Source organism: Lonchura striata, chromosome 4 (genome assembly GCF_050655825.1).
Source record: "Lonchura striata isolate lonStrDom1 chromosome 4, ASM5065582v1, whole genome shotgun sequence".
NCBI classification, from domain to species: domain Eukaryota; kingdom Metazoa; phylum Chordata; class Aves; order Passeriformes; family Estrildidae; genus Lonchura; species Lonchura striata.
In genome coordinates this window covers 37355594-37376276 of record NC_140706.1, presented here as the reverse complement: position 1 = coordinate 37376276, position 20683 = coordinate 37355594, and the positions used below count along the sequence as shown (strand labels likewise).

The 20683-nt window shown below is 39.5% G+C and overlaps 1 protein-coding gene and 1 long non-coding RNA gene across 4 annotated transcripts in view; one reads left to right on the top strand and one right to left on the bottom strand.

The window, feature by feature from the left end:
• Positions 1-640: 640 nt before the first annotated feature.
• Positions 641-20683, bottom strand: part of MFAP3L (microfibril associated protein 3 like) — a 35183-nt gene continuing 15140 nt past the window's right edge. The window contains exons 1-3 of one of the 3 annotated variants that reach the window (XM_021553625.3): positions 20323-20479; positions 8650-9045; positions 641-5837 (exon numbers count right to left, since the gene is read on the bottom strand). In XM_021553625.3, the coding sequence (XP_021409300.1) occupies positions 4975-5837; positions 8650-8932 (1146 nt within the window). In that variant the 5' untranslated portion in view covers positions 8933-9045; positions 20323-20479 and the 3' untranslated portion in view covers positions 641-4974. Of the gene's footprint in view, positions 5838-8649; positions 9046-19745; positions 20127-20322; positions 20480-20683 lie in introns of those variants that run through there. The other 2 variants (XM_021553708.3, XM_021553788.4) reach the window with 2 other exon arrangements.
• Positions 9040-15463, top strand: LOC146767593 (uncharacterized). The gene is made up of 2 exons (XR_014954785.1): positions 9040-12217; positions 14161-15463. It is a non-coding gene; the product is annotated as an uncharacterized LOC146767593 (long non-coding RNA).

The following is a 20683-nucleotide window of genomic DNA, read 5'->3' as shown; positions in this document are numbered from 1 at the left end:
AAAATTATTTTATAGTGATGCTCAGTTTCTACTCAATCATAAGAAAGGTTTTACATGTGTTTTTTATGCTATGCAAGGCTGAATTTTCTTTTGTCATTTTTGCCTTGTCTTGTGGTATGAAATAGCTTCTCATACCATAATTTGAGTGTCCTAAGTCTACCACATTTATAATTTGTTGCAACACATAATGATTTTGAATAAGAAATAGGTAACATTACTGTCTTTGCTCAATTTACAGACTTACATATCATACCACAGACTCACAAGTCAGCCTTTACTGGAAGAGTAAAATGACTCAGTTTGGGCTTGGGAGCCAGAGAGCTAAATATAGCACACAGCATTAGAGCTTGGTACAGCTGGGGGTAAAAAATCCATTTGGGAACTTATAAAAGGTCAGTTTGGAGCAGAGGTGCCTGAGTGCAGAAACACTTGCCCTGACAACTAACTTCACTCTGTTCCTATTTGAGAAGTGGCACAGCAGAGCTGCTGAGGACAGGGAGAGAAAAAAATAGACATAGAAAAGGTTTGAGCTGGTTATTCCAAAAATGAGTGCAGGATGTAGGCTATCAAGTATCCATTTCTGTGGGAAAGTGATGATGTGGCAGTGTAAACATCTTGTTGAATGTGTACAAACTCAGAATACTCTGTGCAAATTCTTTATTGAAACAATGATCAATGTACAAGCTACATCACATTTCATTTTGCCATTTCAGCATGAACTTTTCTTTTTGTGGTTTACAGCCGTGAGTTATAAAATCATAACAGTTATTTAAATCAAAATACACCAACTGCTTCTCAAAAGAACACATTCATATTTGTCTTACATTTCTTGTAAAATCAAAAAGGATTTCATAATAAATGAAATATAACTTACAAGACTTTAGTGCAAGCATTTCCATTGCATCTAAGAAACTTTCAGTTGTCCCACTAAATATGGCATACTTAAGAGGCCAACTCTTAAAATAGCATGCTTCCAAGATATCCCATGAGAACTTTGAAAATCTGACACTGTTAACACTTTCTAGAATTAGTTAATCTGACCAAACTGAAAGTCAAAAAGCCCTGGTTATATGTTACAGTACTTTTGTCAAAAGGTAACTGCAAATCAAGGAACTGACATAGTTATCTACATTAGAATAAAACAGGCACTGATTTAAAAAAAATCAACATCTGCCTGTATATGCCATTTCGCAAGTCTTATGATTATACAGTAATTTTTAAGCGCAGAAGTGTACTTCTGTGCCTTACCAAGTACCAACAAACCTGCACAAAATGCTGGTCTATGGGTTCTTTTAAATTTTTTATATGACAGACAAAAAAAACCCCAGAAGGGTAGGTTTCATCACAAACATGCTCAAACCAGATAACAAAAAAAGGATCAGCAGGAAACAAATGCTGCTCAGAAAGAAAATGTTGAGAAAAAAGGTACTGAATACTGTGTTTAAATGGTCTGATTAGTATGGTCTTACATTTATCGGAAAAAGAATAGTAAGTGTGAAATTCAAATCCAACACTGATTTCTTCTGCTGCAGAAATCTAGTCATCTGTCATGAAGTTTGGCAAAATTGTTTGAAAATGGTGTAAATATAATTGTGCAAATCTCTTTTCCTTATTAAGCCTGGCTTGGTGATCCTTTGCTTTTAGAATGCAATTTCAGTTGGACTGGATTTTCCAGATTCTGAGTGTTTTAAGAACCATTAGTGTTTGGTGGTACAATAAATAGTAAATTGTAACAAAAAGTGTGCATAGTCCAATGATGGGAACAGATTAATGTCCCTGAAGTGCTTAAGGTGCATGGAAATATGTAACAATGCAAACATTAATATTTTCTTAGAGCCATTATTAATTTTATGTTTGTTAATTGTGTTTTCAGACCATAAAATAGCCATTTGCTAAGAAATACTGCAAGACACAATTGCATACTTTATAATAATACAGCCAGAAAGTTTGGAACAGGAGACAGGTTTGGGTCTTGTTTCCCATTTGTCTTCCACAAAGGAAGTTCCTGAAAGTGTATAAAAAGCTTTAGGCTTAGAAGTGTCATATAATGGGTGCATAAGACACTGAGCAGCAGACACAAAACCACCAAAAACCCACATAAACCAGAACCATTGGTTCTGTATAAAATCTGTATTTTCTTCAGCTACATTGCTGTTTAGTTTTTATTCTGATAATAACACAAAGCTAGATGTCCAGACTGGATGGAGCAGTCCTACATGTGAGCTCTCATCTCTGAAGGACTCCAGGTCTAGAAAATTCAGGGTTCCCTCTGACCTTGCAACAGCAGGAATCCAGCACTCCAGGTACTGCATGTATCTAATCCAAGTACCAGTTGCTTGCATGTGGTTTGCAATGTGCGTTTGTGTGTACTTCAAACATGCCCTTTGTGGGCAACCTCTAGGGAAAAACATCATTTGTATCTTCAAGGAAGTTTACACAGCGATACTGAAGAAATCCATGGGGATTGTTTGCTCTCAAATGTTTCTCAATAAATAAATAATAAAGAGGCTGGAGGACAGCCTGAATGAAGCAGTCAGGGTCAGAACACTATAGACATACATGAAAGGGTCTGATCTCTACTGTAAAAACTTCATAGTTTAAAAAGATTAAAATTAAAATACTGTAATAAATATTTTTATAACTTTTAAAAAAATATAAAGTGTAATTTAAAAGTTCATTTTATGCTTTCAAGGAGAATATCCTTGCTTATCTGTGCAATCTTAGTTGGGCACCAGGTAGGTAACTTTAGAATGCATGGGCATTGTTTGTAAATGCTGGACAGGCAGAAACATTAATGTACCTCTTCTCAGGAGGTTAAGGTGAATTAAAGGATTTTAGTGCAAGTTCTTGCTTTTGTTTCTGCCCTTGTCCTTTTTCATATAAGAAGCAAATAAAGTAACTTGAAAAACTGATGTGAACACAACAGAAATGTCCTTTGGATTAAGACAAGAAGTTAACAGTTTACATCATACTACTGTCAATCACACTGGTCAGAAGTGAGGCTCTTTAAGGTATTCTTTTAAACTAACTTCTGTCTTACATTTGTATTGCTTTGCTGGAACTCAAATATTTCCGGTCACATTCTTAATGGACTTTGCCCTTGCGTGTTTCCTTTTGGGCATGTGCAAATGCATTTTGTGTAGAAACCTGCCACTGTGGTGAGCACAAAAAAATATGAGACACCTGAATGCTGCCATTTCTCACAAATTGGTTGTAAAATCTGAAGACCATTATTAAACATATACATTTTTTTTTTATAACCACAGAAAGATACATATGGAGCCATCTCTACATCACCTATGTAAGCCATGGCGTATTACTGTATTTCACTGCTGGTGAGGCTCTGCACTTTAACATGAGAAAGTTGACACAAGACCTCAGTTCATTATCAAGAGTTCTTTTATGTACCTGCAACATTGACTATGTCTGGTCTTGATTACCTGTGCAGTTAATATAACTGATTGCCTCCAACAGACACCTTATGGAGATGTGGCTGCTTTGTGAAAATGTCCAGAAAGCATCCATGGATCATCTCCCCATAGACCTAAGAGACTTCTTTTTCTACAGTATACTTGATTCCAGATTTAAGTGTCTATATTTATACTACAATCCTTCTTAAACACTATAGGGTGATAGTTTGTTCATTGGTTCCAAACTAAATGTGTCAGGTAATTAAGTAATATGCTATTAACCCTACACAAACTCCTTGTAAGTGCTTTCTTTCCAGACTCACTGCAGAGAAGGTACTTTTTATTGTCTATCTGCAAGAGAAATTATTACTTCCCTTCTACTCCTGGCATTTCCTGGCAGAGATGTTGATCCTTTTTAATGCCACAATTGCTACGATCATTAAAGCTTTACTGGGGTAGAGTCACATGTACTTGAGCAGTGAACATCCTACATGTAGGAGGTTCCCAAAATCTCAATGCAATTATATAATTTTTAACAGTTTGCATGACTGTCTTTGTAATTTTATAGGACACTTGATTATATTTTTTTCATTTTGGATACAACACTCTCAAACTGATGCTTATATATGAATTTAGGATTGGTTTTCAGAATATCAAAATTAAGAAGCCAAATAAAAGGGAATTTTGCTATTTCAGCCTTGTTATCAACAGATTACTGACATTTGCAGGACTGTTATGTAACCTGCATATCTTCTGGTAAGGTGGTACAAGTTACTGCTTCCAAATTACTTCAAAACAAGACATCCTGCATATTTGCAGCTGTTTGCCATATAAACTTCTGGAAACATAGAAAATGCTCAAATGTATGCAAAAAATTCCTGCAGAGCTGTTGAACTGCAACTTTCTCATGGCTTTCCCATATGTAATATGCACCTCAAAGCTGTTTCTTCATGCAAACAAACAATTGTTGGCATCTTCATTCCATGAAGAAGGGGAAACTATTTCCCATGTGGCTAAGCAGTGTGGTCTCAAATGAAATGGAAACATTTTAACTTTCTTTAATAGCCCTCTAAATCACAATGCAGCTGAGCAAACAGGCTTTGTAAATGGGATCTATTAGGATTTTATTTGGCTACTGGAGTGCTGCCTCTTGGGCAATATTTCAAATTCACAAGTTAATATTTGCAAAAATGCAATAGATGAAAATAATGTGAAGGAAGAAAATGGAAACCAGTTTTATGTTTAGTAAGTTCAAGTGTCCTACAACAAAGACTACCAGTGACTTCCAGGAGCCACTACAGGTGACTCCATCCTAGAAAATGCTGAGGTAAATGTTTCCTGGAAATACTCCTAATCAAAAAGAGCAATTAATATTAATGTAATAGCAATTAGTCTGCCATACATCATGGTAAACTAAACTCAAACTGAGAAGAAAGTGCCAAATAATCCACTTACATGCTTTTGCTATGATAGTCTCCAGGTAAGGCTTAGCGGCAAGTACAATATGTATTTTTAAAAGAGCTCCACCTGATTTTCCTGCTATGCATAGATTCAGGAGTAACTATCATACATGGCTTTCATATATAATGCATGTATTTTTGTCATTTGCCAATGCTGTGTCATCAGAACTGAGTTCAGCAGAAGGCTCAGGAGGGGGCTCTGCAGGAAGTGCTGGTGTTTGAGGAGTGTCTTCTTCCTTGGTGTCCAACTGCACGCTTTCCTGTGACTGACCATCCATGCAGTCCTTTTTGGACAATGGGTGAACTGACACTTTTATTGCAATCTGTTGAGGTGGCTCATGCAGTGACGATGCGTCTGAGTCAGCTGTGGGAGATTCACTGCGTGTCAAAGCGTTTGGGATCATATAAAGCTCATCTGTTTCAGTGGTCTCCTGGCCTTCTGCTGCCTGCCGTACAAAATTCTGTCCTTGCTCCTCTAGGCCGACAACCTCCATAATTTCTTCCATTATAGTCCTGCAGTTCATGATGAGAGGTGGCAAAGGTACGCTCCGAGCAAGCTCTTCAATATAGCGAGCAAATTCCATGGTTTTGAACTGGGTTACTTTGGCAAGCTCGAGCGTTTTGGCTGATGTGATAATTGGGATACGCTTTGCAATCTCAAAGGCCTTCTGAAGTTTCTCTGCCCCTTCTGTTCTGAAGAATTCATTGATTGCTTTCTCGGTTTTCTTCAGATGACTGCTCATCATACATAACCGAGTAATGTTCAGTATCATAACAATGGTAAAAGCGACAAGGCAGACAATCATGTAATAGATTCCCATATCTCCAGAGGTAAAAACAACCCTCAGTGTCACAGTATTGTTAACACTGCCATATGTATTAGATGCAACACATGTGTATTTACCTCTGTCTTCAAATGATACGCGGGTAATATTTAGTAGCCCATTGTCAAGAAACCACCATTTTCCTGTTGGAGAGGAAACAGAGTAACTTAGAAGTATTTTGTGACATGATCAGCATAGTCTTAAACATCAACTTTTATCAAACTGGCTTCAGGTTTTGGAAGAAGGAAATAATGTTCACAAGAAGACAAAGAATTTACCTTCATAAAGGCCTGAGATCCTAGAAGTGTTACTAATACTGTCAAATCCCTGACATCTCTCTGACTCTGGATAGTCAGAGCATGTCCTAAAAGGGTCGCATAGAAAATGCTAATATGCATCCCATCTATCTCAGTCTTGTGGTCAGTTAAGCTACAAAGATAGGATTACTCCAGAGAACCTCCCAAACACAGGTCACACTTCCTCAAAGAACAGGATCAATGGGATTGTGAGGCAAAAAAACCTACTTAAACTCTCCCTGTTTTGTTCCCTGACATTGCATTTGCTTACAATTGTGTTATGTTTGGTGTTTCTCATATAATTCTGTTAAACTTTAAAAACCCTAACATTGCAGACATCATATACTACATTGCCTACCCTCTCAGGTGTTGAGAAATTGATTTTGAAGTATAATTTTAAAGAGAGTGAAGTAGGATAGGAGGAGTAAAATAGATGGAAAGGAGAAGACCAATGACAGGGAATGTCGGTAAGAACCTCTACACACCACGACAGAACGTCTTTTACCTTTAAAAGACATTTCTATCAATGTAATATAATTGATGACTTGTCTGCTGCATGGAAATATACATTTCATATACATGAACACTTCATATTCTTTGAACCTGGCACAGTAGAACAGTTAAGGTATGAAACTGCATTTGAAACAACATGTTAAAAAGCCATAACTCCTGTCATTGCTAAAGTGATTCAAGATTAACCTAGTTACTGTATTTGCCACTTAATTCATTGGTACTGAATTAAGATTTTTAGTTCCTCAAAGTTTTTCTAGTTAAACATGGCTTACCCAAATTGTTTTACATTATCTCCAGTAGAAGCCTATCTAGAAAGTATTCCCACGAGATCCCTGCCTCAGTTCATGTGTACAGACAGCTCTTAATTACATCTTTTTATCCTCTTAGAAGTTTTAACTTAAATGAAACCACATTTTTTTACCCTAGCATAATTCTTGAAAACAGCTGAATAATTTTGCCTGAAATTAAAAACTGCAGAACAAATAAAAGCTCAGTCTAAATCAGACTTCACATAAAAAAAAATCATCCCAATAAGCTAAATTTAGGCAAATTCAGAAGAAAACTCCTTTACAGAGGAAATATTATCATCTGTAACAGATGACACTTCTTCCTCCACCTCCAGCATAACAAAAAATACAGAGTATTCACTGCTCAGTATTTCTTTGAATTTGAATGCTGGTCCTTTTTTCAAAGTAGTTTTCAATTAATTGTGAAATAACAAGATGCCTTGTGATGTATCCTGGCTCCAGCTGTTAAAAATGACATAATGGCATTGAACTCAGTGACAGGGTCCATGCCAGTGGATCCTGACAGACATATTGACCCACATAAGAAAACAATTCTTAGAAAAGGTATCATTGCTGCATTTTGATACCAGTTCAATGCCATACTTAGCACCACAAAGAAAGGCCTGAAGCTAGGAAACATTTCTTATGGAGAGACAGCCTCTTAAAGGAGATATTGAACTATTGAAAGTCTAAGTTAAAGTGATGTTGTCTTAATACTACATCTACATTTTTTACTGATTTGGTCAAAGTTTTTTGCTCATCTACGTAAATGTTTGTTTTAGCTACCTCTCTCAGCTGACAACACAAAGACCTAAATTAGCTGCCTAACTAAAGGGGAAATTTTCTATTAGTGACCCTTAGCAATACATTCTAGCACACTAATCTCTGGATGTTGCCACAACCACACAAATCATGTTCAAAAGTCTGCTTGGTAGCTCAAGTAGTTCCTTTCTCTAGCTTAACTCAGAAAATGATAACATGCTGTACTGTAAAACATAATCAGTTATACAGTAAGCTCTTACAGATACTGCTCTTTCACATCAAGCTGGGTCAGTTGTTACTCCTGTCACAGCAGAGTTCGCTGTCAGGTCAATCATTAGTTAGGCACACTATCTTACAACAAAGAGTTTATTTCATCATGTTGTGAACAAAGCAGTCACTATGGAAGGATTACATGAGAAAAACACCTTTCATATATCCACACTCCCCTCAAACACTCCCTAGAAGTATAACTAGGATTATCACCCAAACTTTCCATTTAAAGAAAATAAGCTCATGTGTAATTATGGTCTCTGGCAAATGCCACTGAAGAGTCTTAACTAAAGCCAGGAAGGCTCAAATTTGGCCTGTCCTTCTCACTGCTCCCCTACATAGATTTTGCAGTTGGTTGTTTGGGGCATCTCCTTTTTCTCACACTACCATGGTACTGCACATAAAGACAGAAGGCATACTAGGGAGTTAGCTGCGTTGAGTTCATGCCAACAAACTTTCATATGTCATAAGAATCCTCCTTTGAGTTGGGAAACAGCTTTTTAATCTTTTTTTGGTGCCAGAGAAGAACAAAGGAGGACAGAATGAGAAACAGAACAAATCCAAAAGTTTTCAAATGACAAGAGGCCTGTCTATACCTTCTGTTAATTTCTTCAGCTTCTTGCTATGTGTTGCTATAAATAACACATAAAACATTACTGTTTTCTTCTAGGGTGTGCATAAAAAATTTATAACTGCCACCAAGCTTTCATTTATTTTCACACAGGAAAATACCACAGCCAGGCCATTAAATTCAGGTTATTTGTCAACTTGCTGAAATCAGAAGTGTCTCTCGACAGGCTAAATCAGTGCTAGTACTAAGATCCTACCTTTACTCTCCTCCTCTTGGAGCAGGCGGCCATTGGAATTGTACCATCTGTAACGTGGGCTGGGGCTCCCTTGGACATTGCAGTCAATCAAGGCACTACTGCCCTCCTTGACTATGATGTGGTCGATGTGGGAGATGACCACAGGCGCAGACCCCGTGTGTGTGTCAGTGTGGTTGAAAGTGCTGTTACTCACATCCTCAGCAGTGGTCAAAGCTGCTAGTAAGATGACAAGGCGTGTGGTAGGCAGAAAGTACAAAAGGTGGCGGCTGTTCAGTATGTCCATTTTCCTTCAGTGGTGTACACGACTGGCTGGGAACTAATTCTGTTGAGTCCTTGAGGTGAGCAGGTCACAGGAGAGTTCTACTTTGATCTGTGCAATTTTATGCTTAAAATATCCTATAAAATAAATAAGTACAGTGAGATGGCATATATAAACAGTCCATTAGATATGCTCTTTTAAAATAGTGACACATCCATTAATGCATTTCACAATCATCAGCGCAGTGTCTTGTCTAAATGCTAATGTTATCACAGTCCTTATCCTTACTGGAAAAAGATGCATACATTTTCCTGACAATGGTGTTCAGAGTGACAGGCGTAGGAGAAAGCTTTTATCACCTAGACACTTAGCAGCAGTTTAGCTACAGTAGCAGCTACAGTTTTATGTCAAAAGTTCAACAGATTTTTTCCTTTTTTTTTTTTTTTTTTAACCATTTACAAAACCAACAGGAAAAATGAAGGTACAGCACATTAAAAGCCGTCACTACCAGTTTGGTGCTGCAACTCTATCACATGCATGGTCTTAGATGACCTAGGAAACATAGTATAAGAAAGAACAATTCAAGGAAGGGTATTTGGCTCTAATGCTGCAATCTTTGATATACACATTTTTTTCCCCAAACACAACAGCACATACAGCAAAACATCTCAGACCATTCACTTTTCTTAAGCTACTGCTGTCTGAGATAAAATATAGATATAGCATGGAAGATTATTCTTAAAATAGAGTATTTCATGCTTGATAAAGTAATTTCAGAGTTGTTATTTTTAGAGAAAATTCATAAAGAAGAGTACTTGCTAGTAACATAATTATGGTTAATGTTCCTTTGAGATACAAATGAAGTTAGGGCTTTTCTGTTCCTTATGGAGCATTAAGCATTTTGCCTGTGTACTTTTTGCACATTCTCCCTCAGTATTTTCCCTCAACTAATCACCCACAATGAGGCCTTTCCGAAGCAGTGATTCCAGTTTCTGGACAGAGGCGGGAGGGTGGTTACAAAAGTGCTCTCTATTGGCCTCATTATGCTCCCAGTGAACACAATTGGCATTCAGTACTGACTGAAGGCACAGTGTTGGCCTCAAAATGAGCACCATGGAAAATTTCACTTAAGAGTCTAAAGGCCACAAATCATGTTAAAATCAGAGTAACCAATTATACTGGTTTTACTCACGTGTTTGTAAGGTAAATAACTGAAACTTAGTGAAATTTATTAGATAGAGGAATCTATCTGGAATCTGAATATAGGAAACTATCTAATGAACTTTCCCAAATGAAAAATTCCATTTCAAAAAAGTTTATATTTTCTTAAATATACATTTGACTCATGGTAACTCATTTGCCTTAGCACACATAGTAACTGCTGACAAGATCAGTTTCCTAGATCAGTTCTGTATATAAATGAAATACTAAAATAAAAAGAAACCAATGAAAAATCCCCATCCTTATTTTCTTTTGTATTCAAAAAGGAAAGAAAGCAACATTACCATCTTTCACCAGTAATACTTGATTTAGGTAATTTTGTTGCGCATCCTCTCTTTGTAAAGCAATGAACTTGCTTTCACACAAATACATACAGGTGTTATTGAAAAAGCAAATGAATTCTTCCATTTTACAGGATGAATCATTACTAGAAATGAAAACCTATGTTCTTTTCAATAAACTGCTGTAGAGGTCTGTCCCAGCTTCAAGCCTACCCTTGTTTTTTCTCTGCTTTTATAATTACTAAATGTGGAAGTATTTTTCTTGAAGAGACAGAAAAATTTTTAACTTTAAATTGATATGCAAATCTCATTTGTCATATAAAGCTATGTAAACAATGACTTCAGAAATCTACTTCCAATTATGCAAAGCATGTAGAGTCTGTGCTTTTGAAGGTACACTCTGAGTCAGCAGTTTGGGAAAAAACTTCAGTTCTGCCTATTCACTTCAGTAACCATTTACATCTCATTTCTACAACTCCATTAGCCTTGAAGACTGATATTCTTCATGATTACACATATTCAGTCTATAAAATGTTTCTGTACAGTGTCATGGATCTGCATTGCGCCATACAGAAAACCCAAAATCACACTTCCTGTCAAAGGAGCAGGAACAGAGACTGGCTGGATTAAGACAATGGGAAGGGCAAAAGATAACAATACAAACTGATTGAGCTGTGTGTTCCGATTGCTGTCTGGGGTTTCTTATACTGTATTTGGGTCTATAATATATTTTTACAGCAGAAAAATCAGTAGCAATCAAAAAAAGGTGTTTATTGCTGAGAGCAATTTGCATTCCAGGTGGAAATGAAATAGCATCTCCACAGTAGCTGTACAGAAAACCTGCAAGGAAGAGACCAACAGTGTAGTAGGAAGCTGATCAAGGTAGCTGATGGCCCACTGATTCCGCACAGCACAGGGATGTGGTTTGGAAGGTGTGAGGGCAGTAAGGCGTTGCCTATTCTGTGTGTTTACTTGTTTTGAACACAGAGCATATGGAAGCAGAAACAGTACCTTTGTGTAGTGTGATAGCAAGTATGACTGGTCCACAATAAGGCCAAAGGGTCAACTGTTTGTCTGATTGTTTGACTCCTTCATTCTGGCCCAGAATTGAACCATAAATAGCTGCAGTAAATCTTAGGAAACAAGAGATGAATAATTTATGCCTACTGTGTAAGGTTCTTACCTACTCCTTCTTCTTACTCCTGGGAATATACTCTCTCGTTGAATGTAGAATATTAGAATGTATTGCAGATACATTTCTATTTGAAATAACTACAGTTTGGTGGCTAATATGAGGAATAATCAGGTAGTAGGTTTAAAGCAGAATGTTTGGAAATTAAGGTTGCTGCTTTCATATGCCATCCAGAGAAGTGCTTGAGTATGTTTGAGGAGACAGGAAGAGACCTCTCTGAAGAATGGTGTTTTAAGATACAAGTTTAGACAAATGCTCCCAGGGCAACTAGGAAGCATCCTCTCCAATGTTATCAGGAAACAAAAAGAGATGGAAGAAAGCAAAGAAGTTTTCTTAGTCCCAACTGACACAACAAAGTTACAGGGTGGCCATGCCAGGACCTGAATGTCCAGGACCCTCTGCATACCTGCTGGGTGTGACCAAAAATGCTAGAGTCAGATTAGGAAAGCAGGAAGAAGCAGAAAGGGAACTGAAAGGGTAGAAAATGTGCTCACACCAGACGCTGATGCAAAGCAAATTTTGCTGAGAGTTCCTGTCCTGCTTTGCCATAGGAGCAAGAGCAGCCTGAGTATATGAGGGACCACATATCTGGGAGTCACAGCTGCTTTGCTAAATGTAAGTGATGTAATGAGTTATGGTTTAACTACAACTAAATGGAGAGAAGACTGAGACCAAAATAGGACTGCTAGTGATATCTGGCAAAGCAGCATAAGAATCCAGAGTATTGGAGAAGTGAGTAGTGTCACCAGGATCTCGGCCACAAGAGGCAGCAATTAGCTGTGACCCATGATAAACCTGATGAAAAGCAGTCAAAACTGTAACCTTTTAATCTGACCTAAATCAGAGAAAGCTGGATTGACTAGACTAAAACAAAGATTCCTGTAATAACTCCTTGAGACTGAGTAACAGTACTCTAAAGAAGGAGGACATCTGCAATCCTGAGACTCGCTTTGTAGGAACAGATTGAGTCTTGGAGCATTTTTGCCATGAAAAGGTCACTATAAACAAAGAGCTAATTTCTGGTCATGGAAAGAATGTAATCAGCAAAGCTTATGAGCTACCACTAAAATACTTTAAAAAAAAACAACTCTGTATAATATAATTAATGCGGTTACATATACTTTTATTCTTTTTTTTTTACTTTTAAATTTGTGGTGCATGAAATGGCAAAAGAACATCCCTGACTATTCTGAGCTATTCAGGCTTGTCTCCAAAGACAGAAAGAAAGGAATCCCCAAACTCTCCTCCAGCACCTAGAACATGTATACAGGAAACTTTCCTGCTGTATTGTATCTGGAGCAACATTTGCCACTCAACAATGCTTGCCATTGGTCCACAGATTAAATAGTTCTGTTTTTCAATTCCCAACTCAAATGGTGTAAATTGAAAATATTAAAGTAACAGATTTACTGCTTGTGAGATTAACTTCCAAAGAAAGACTTGAGCCCCATGAAAATACTTGAGCCACGTGACACGCTTTTCTTTTAAGTTACATGCCAGCCAGCTCTAGCATGCTCTCTATGTATTCCTATCCATAGAAGTCCCCTGGAACATGCTTCAGAAAAAGCAGAGCTGCAGCATGATAGTTTTACTCCTAATTAATGTGAAAAAGCGGACAAAAGCTGCAGTTACAACTTCCATGTCCAAGATCAGGTACCAGTCTAAACAGAAGACACATCTAGGACTGACAGACACATCTAGGAACATTAATCAGAGACATGTTCTGACTGACCATTTATTTTTTCATGCCATAGATGTCTTTGCTTCCCATACTACTGCCACCAAAAAAAATGACTATGGGTGCGGGGTCATGGTTGTAAGTGCTGCATTTGTGTAGAACATGATGACAGCACAAAAGAATAGCAAAAGAGGGCAGTGATGCATACCTTTTCCTGGCTTGTTCACGTCTGTAAGACTGGCTTGTTCTTGTTCTTGGAATAATGTGTAATCCTATTAACTGTGAGGTTATTCAATTCATAAGTGAAGCACAAGAAGCCAGCTTACTGCATAATGCATAAATTGTGCTCCTATAGCTTTAACATCCTAACCTTATCTTCCCTGGCTTGTAAGTGACCAAGAAAATTAAATTATTTTAATTCTAGTTCTCCCTTGTCTAAATGAAGTATAAAGGCTGAAGCTACAAAACAAAATTAAGGCTGGTTTTTTATTATAAAAAACTACTTGCTATTTTTCCTAGTTTCCATAGGCAATGTCTTTTAAGAATGGGCAAAAGAAAAAGTTAACAGGGTTAGTGAAACAGGAATGCAAATGAAGGAACTTATGCCACACAGGTGAGAAGCTCACTGCCAGTTCATAGGCTTATGATTGAGAACCACCTACTGAAAAGGTCTAATTATTAGGATCCAGACATGCAGATGAAAAGAAATGTCACTCATTTACAACTAGCAGAACATTTCTGACTTATTTTTCTACTCATTTGTCATTTGATAAAATATTAATGCTTGGTTCCAGAAGAGCTGCCCTTCATTCTCCTGGAGTGGGGGATTTCAGTCCTTTATAATTTCATGGCTTTCTGTTTCCCTGGTTATGTTGAATAGGTGACCTGCTGGTGGCATCTGTAAAATGAAGAGCTTCCTTCTGCACATCTAGACTGGGGCTTCTCAGCTGGGCAGCAGCCCCCAGCTGTCAGCTTATTTAGTCTCTTCAGCTGCCTTCAGCTGCCTGGGAACTTTATGAAATCTCTCAACAAGGCTGAGCCCTGGCTATGTCTGCTCAGTCACCTGGTGCCAGACTTGCTGCCTTCAGCTACCTGATGGGAGGGTATAGAGAAGACAGACATGGGCTCCTCTGAGAGATGTGCTGTGAAAGGACATGAGACACAGGACACATGCTGCAACAACAGAAATTATGAATATGAAAAAAAACATTTAAGCAGGATGTCAGTCAAGCCCTGCAATAAGTTGCCCAGATGGGCTATGGAATTCACATCCTTTGAGAAGTTCAAAACTTGACTGAGCTGCTATACACTGGCCCTACTTTGAAAAGGCTGTTGAATCAGATGGCCCCCAGAGGTGCCCCCTCCAGCCTAAAGAAACTTGAATACTCCAGAAACACAAATACAAGAATTGCCTTGGGGAAGACAATGGGAAAAATATGTCTAATCTTAAAAATTGCTGTATGGGATGCTGGGAAATTGTCTTCATGAGCTCTTCCATAATTTTTTGAGTAGCAGCATTTTAGAATTATAAGTCAGGCTAAGAGTGTTGATTACAGCCTAAAAAAAAAGCATTTGGCTTTCTGCATTGTATTTATGTGATAAGAACAGTATACCTCCTCTTTATCATATAGAGAAGACTTATTTCCAGTCAAGGGAACTCTGAGCATCTTCGTTACCCTCTGCTGGACTTGCTTCACCCTGTCCACATCTTGTGCTGAGGATCCCAGACCTGGATACAGTACTCCAGGTGGGGTCTGACAAGGATAGAGGAGAGGGGGAGAATCATCTCCCTCAAGGTGGTTGTTTTTCTTGACACAGGATAAAATAAGGGCTGGGAATCTATGAAGATTCAAGAGAGACTGTATATAATTTCCAAGTACAAATTCATAGATTATGACAGCCTATGAGGAATGTGTGGACTTAACTTCTGTATATGCATTACCCTCCGAGTGTATTACCCTGGGCAGTGAACAGGAAGGGCTGTCAGTATGGCAATCTGGAGACCTTTCCTAGTGCTTCTGTCTTAAAAAATTTATAACAAAGAAGCCTATAAATTAATTGTATGTTTTGCAGGCATTGGTATGTTCTTACAGGCAAACATTTTTCAATCTGTTTTGTAAGGTGACAATTTATAAATAAGAAAAAAAAAAAAAGAAAAAAAGGAAAAATCAAGGGCTGTAGCTTATTCTACCATTAATGGCAGTACCTGATCAAAACTTAGTCATTATCAGGTTTTCAAGTTTTGTCTTCTAAAATTATTTTGGTCTGAACACACACAGCACTGTAGGGGGTGACAAAAGAAAGAAGCATCATAAAGATAAAATTGTCTTAGTTTCAGGGTTCCATAGTGTAATAAGATACTGAAGCAAGCAATAAAGTGTAATTGAAAATTAATATTATATCCAGACTTTTCATTTAGGGAAAGAAGCACATGCCTTCTTATTCAGCAGCTGTACAATGGAAGAGTTTTCATGTTGCCTTTATCTATGTGTAAATGTTTTAGAATTTTTTTATTGTAGATTTCTTCTCTGCTTCTCTTTATCTACTTCATGTATCTATATTGCAAAACTAGCAAGCACATGGCATCCTACATTCACTTTAAATATTTGAATGGACCCATTGATTTAACCATTTCTTTGAATGGTCTGATGTGTACTCTCCTGATATCAATGAATACTCAAGATCTATTAATCTAAAAAAGAATGAAGACTCAGTGGGCAATTATTGGAGAGGTTATTTAAAAGTACCTCAAGAATGTAAAACCTCTGGAAAATCCCCTCTTGATGCCACAGCTCCTGTAACTGTAGTATCTCTGCTGTATCAAATCAGCTTTTCGCAAAATACACTGAAGCAACAAAAGCACTCATGCAACTTTGATGCTTAACTTCTCATTAAAAAGTTGTAATTCAGTTATGCACTCTTATAAGGACTGAGAAATCTGAGTTTTCTTTCTATGTGGTATTTTAATGACTGCAGCAAAAGAAAAGCTCTATATTTAGTGGAGAAGCTTGCTGTTTTTCATCAAGGCAGGTACTGTCATGAAAATGTCCTACTGAGTTGTACATTACCCAGATCATAAGGCAAATTTTTCAAGGCCCAGCTTATGTTTGATCAGGTGTAAATGCTTTGAGGAATTTTATTCTTAGAAATAAAAACTTTGTTTATATAGGTTATCTAGATTTACTCTGTGTATTTATATGGAGGCCGTACCATTCAATATAGTTTTATACACAAAGCTCTTATTCCAGAAACACTGTATGGCTTTAAGAGTCCCTTGTTTAACTCCTTGCAAACTTTCAGCATTGCTGCTGGTTTGCTGTTGTAGTAAATGCAGATGCATCAATGCTTAAGAGTTCCCTCTATTGAGAAAGGAGAAACAATGAAGACACACAGAGAATCCCTCCCACACTTCCATGTACATCTGAGCTCTGCCTGGCCTCACCAAGTTCTACATACCTTTCATTTTCTGGATGCACCTTGTATCTTTTATTTATTCCAGTACTCTGTAAGCATTATTCTGCCAATAGTTTAAATAACCAAAGTCAGCAATGCAACAGATATCATATGATCTTGGCAAGGCTTATGAGACTCTGCTTAGAACATAGCAATGCAGAATGTGGCCCAGCTCACTTCCTTCCACTTGCTCCTTTGCGCTCTGCTTGACAAAGCTAACCATCCCTTAAGTATGTCTAGTGGTTTTCTTTGTCCAAAGGAAGAAGGAAAATTCCAGATATAGGACATTTAAATATAACACAAAATTAAAACTAAGTTTTGCATTAACAAAGATATGAAGGACCTTGCAGGCTAAAAAAGTTATCTAAACTCTGAATTTTGATCAACTGAATGTTTTCAGTACACTGATATAGCTTATATTATGCTATCTTAACAAAAAACATATTATTTGGAACATAAAAGAAAAAAGGAGAAAATAGATTTGAGTATGACTATTCTTCCCTATCCTTATAGAACTGTAAGATGGATATAATTTTTAATGACTGGCTTTCAAGTTATTGGTTGCTGGGATACAGGGCAAAGAGGTTTCACATAGATGCCATGATTAGGACAGGATTAACCTTGTCAGAGAGGGAATTTAAAGGAATCTAAGTGCTCATGACTGATTGCAATTGAAAGTGATTATTTCAGGTTAAAGGTGTCTGTGCTTCCTTCCTCCACAAGTAACAAAGGGGACAGAAGATGGATTCAAACACGTTTGCCCTGCACTACACAGCAGCTTAAGCCTTGCTTGTACCCAAACGTGATCAATTCAGCCCTCTCCAAGCATGTATATTGCCATGTGTATGCAATAATTTAGCTGAAGGCCCTCAAGAGCTTGCTAAAGAACTTCCATAATTTTAGACTTGTGTGCCGGTTATGTCTATGCCACATTGAAAAGTGTAATATTAAAGGCACATAACTTTCTCAGCATCCAGTACTGTGCGTGTACCACACAGCCACACACATAGGATTGGGAACCACACACACACACACACACACACACGCACACGCAGCTGCACTGCCCTGACCCCTGTATGACTTAAAAATATCAGCAAATATCTTTTCTTGGAATAAAACTCTCAGTGTGGCAGACACATGTCAATTAAATATTAAGTCTGGGCTAGGTAGGTTATTTTTAATGCAATAAGAAATTCTTTCACATACAGTGGCCCTTTTCCAAAATAAAGTTATTTATACACATCTGTATAGAGGTTTTTATCTCTGATAAATGCTCCAAAATGCTGTTGTGGATGATTTTAATCACAGTAACTAGCAAAAAGTGGTAACCTCTCCATTGTCTTGGAAATTATTTTTCTAAGGCGGGTCTGTATATGGGCAGAAAATGCCACTGTCAAATGCCAATTGTGAAAACTAAATAACAAAATTAAGGATACAGAAAGATATTTGCAAAAGCCTACAAGTCTGTATAAATGGATGTCAGCTCAGAATTGCAGGAATGAAAAATTCCAGGAAATATCTAAGACCTTGGTCTTATGTCAGTCTTCTGGTGACATATTATCACAATTCAGGGCATCTCAAAGTGGGATCATAGGCATTTGTGCCTGCAAAGACTTCTAGTAAAGGTGCAATTTGCTAAGAAACAATAACTTGCTAGCAGAGCTTGGTACAGGTTGTTTTAGCTGCTGTTAAGCTCACTCTCCCTGTTGCAAATTGCATCCACATCTCACTGCTGCCTTACACTGGGCAAGAAGCTTAAGCTATACAAGAAATGCCAGTCCCACATTCCAAATTCTGTAGACAAAAACTGAAATGGAGACTGAGTTTTTTTCCATTTTAAATCATTCCCCAGAAGCCCCCCTGTCATTGTGTTACAAATGTGACCCTCTGTTGGCTGGGTTTGGGTTTTGTTCCCCTGGTTAAAGCAATGAATGTGCTTTAGCCAGGTTCTGTGCCAACTCCATCCTCCTCCAAATTCATGCAGGACCTGTCTAACTGCAGGGAGGCAACGGGGATGGGATGGGGCAGGAAGGCAACTGGAGCTGTACAAAATAGATCACTTCTGAATTCACTCCCACACTCCCACCGTGTGTTAGATGTTTTAAGAGTAACTGATTTTATCTATAAGCTTTATGAATCTTCAGGACAGAAAATACGCAGTGGACACAAAATATATATTTTGTTGTTGTTGTGCTGTTTGTCCAGGCCTCTGAAAACTCCAAATTCTTCAGAAAAAAAAATGGGTGTACAATGTGCACTCCAGCTGTATAAGCTGCACCCAGCATCAACTGATGTTGATATGCTGCAATCTGAATAAGACAGATTTCTAATAAAAAAGGATTTCTACTACAGCAACCACAAGTATACCAATGGTGCTGTTGCTACTATACATGCTAAGCCAGACAAAGGATTTCTGCCATGCAAAACACCATCTCCACTGAAAAAAGATCTGTTGTAGTTTGTCCTACTGCAGTGAAAAGAGGAACTCTTTCGCAATATAATGTCTCTACAGAAGGAAAATGCTACATTTCACATCCTTTGTGTTCCTCCTTTTGAAATAATTTTACAGTCCTTCAGACAAACATGTACCAAATGAGGGCGCATTTAGGATTTTGCCACAGTTGATACTTTTATTTCCTCAAGCGGGGTAATCAGAGTAACCATTTGAGTAGCTCCATTTGAGATGCTTCAATCTAACAAATGAAAGAGAGCTGTTAGGAAGTGTAGTCTCTTAGAAGACTCTCCAGACAAATGCACTAGAAAAGTGCCTACTCAGTAGCGCTCTGTGTTCTCTTAAGCTCCCTTGTCTGATAATGCTGGAATTGGCCCTGTTAAGAAACAGGATTTGAAAGATTATTTCAGGACCACTCTGAAATGTTAGATTCTAGTTCCCTCAGTTCACTTATGAAACTGAGTGTTATCTTACGAGGCTAGCCTGTGAAGTAAATGGGTAATTAAAGAAAAACATCAGGAAGAATCCTTTATTTTAAATGTAAAGCGGCACATCGTCACCTCTCTTTTAAGTCAGATCCAGCGAAGGTCTCTGCACTGAGGTGTCACCTCCCATTCCCCTTCTCAGGGCGGGACGTGAGCGAGCATCCTGCGTGCAGGAGCTGGAAGGCTCCAGTAAAGCCTTGGGCTCATTAGCTTTTTTTTTCTGCCTAACGAAACCCACTTTTCTTCAAGACTCGGTGCTGATTTAGAATAATCTCCTGAACTTTCATGCTGAACACAGCATTACTGCGCTCCATCGCGCGGGGAGATCCTGCGCTCCACGCCGTCTGGCCGCGAGCGACAGCCGCCCCGGGAGAAGCGCCGTGCCCTCCTGGCCGAGCTGCAGCTTTTCCCGGCACGGCCACCGGACCCTGCTCCGGCCCTCCAGGCTGCCTCGGGGCCGCCGGCGGGACAGCGCGCCCGGGGCTCGCCGCGGAGCTCGGCAGCCACGGCGGCACCGCGGCCAGCTCGCAGGACACCGGCGGCCGCGGCAGGTGCCGGCGGCGCAGGCGATGGGGGCGGCGGCGGGCAGCGCCTCCCCGGGACCGCCGCCCGCCCGCCGGGGAACCGCGGCCCGCGCCCCCGCGCCGCTCACCTGCGCGCCCGCCGCTCCTGCTCGCTCGCCGCCGCAGCCGCTGCGCTGCCGCCGCTGCTGCCGCCGCCCCGCGGCAGCGCCGCCGCCGCCGCGCCCCTCAGCGCACCCCGCGCAGCACCATGCCGGGGCCGGGCCCGCGGCCGGGGCGGGCGGAGCGCGGCGCTGCCGCAGTGCCGCGCCGTGCCGCGCCGCGCCGTGCCCGTGCCGTGCCGCGCCCGTGCCGTGCCGCGCCGTGCGCTCCCGCCGCTGCCGGCTCCGGCAGGGAAAGTAGGTCAGGGCGGCACTGAGCATGCTCGGAGCCGGGCCGGGGGGCGGCCCCGGGGCCCGCGGGGGGCGGCAGGACCTTCGGCCGCGGGGCTGG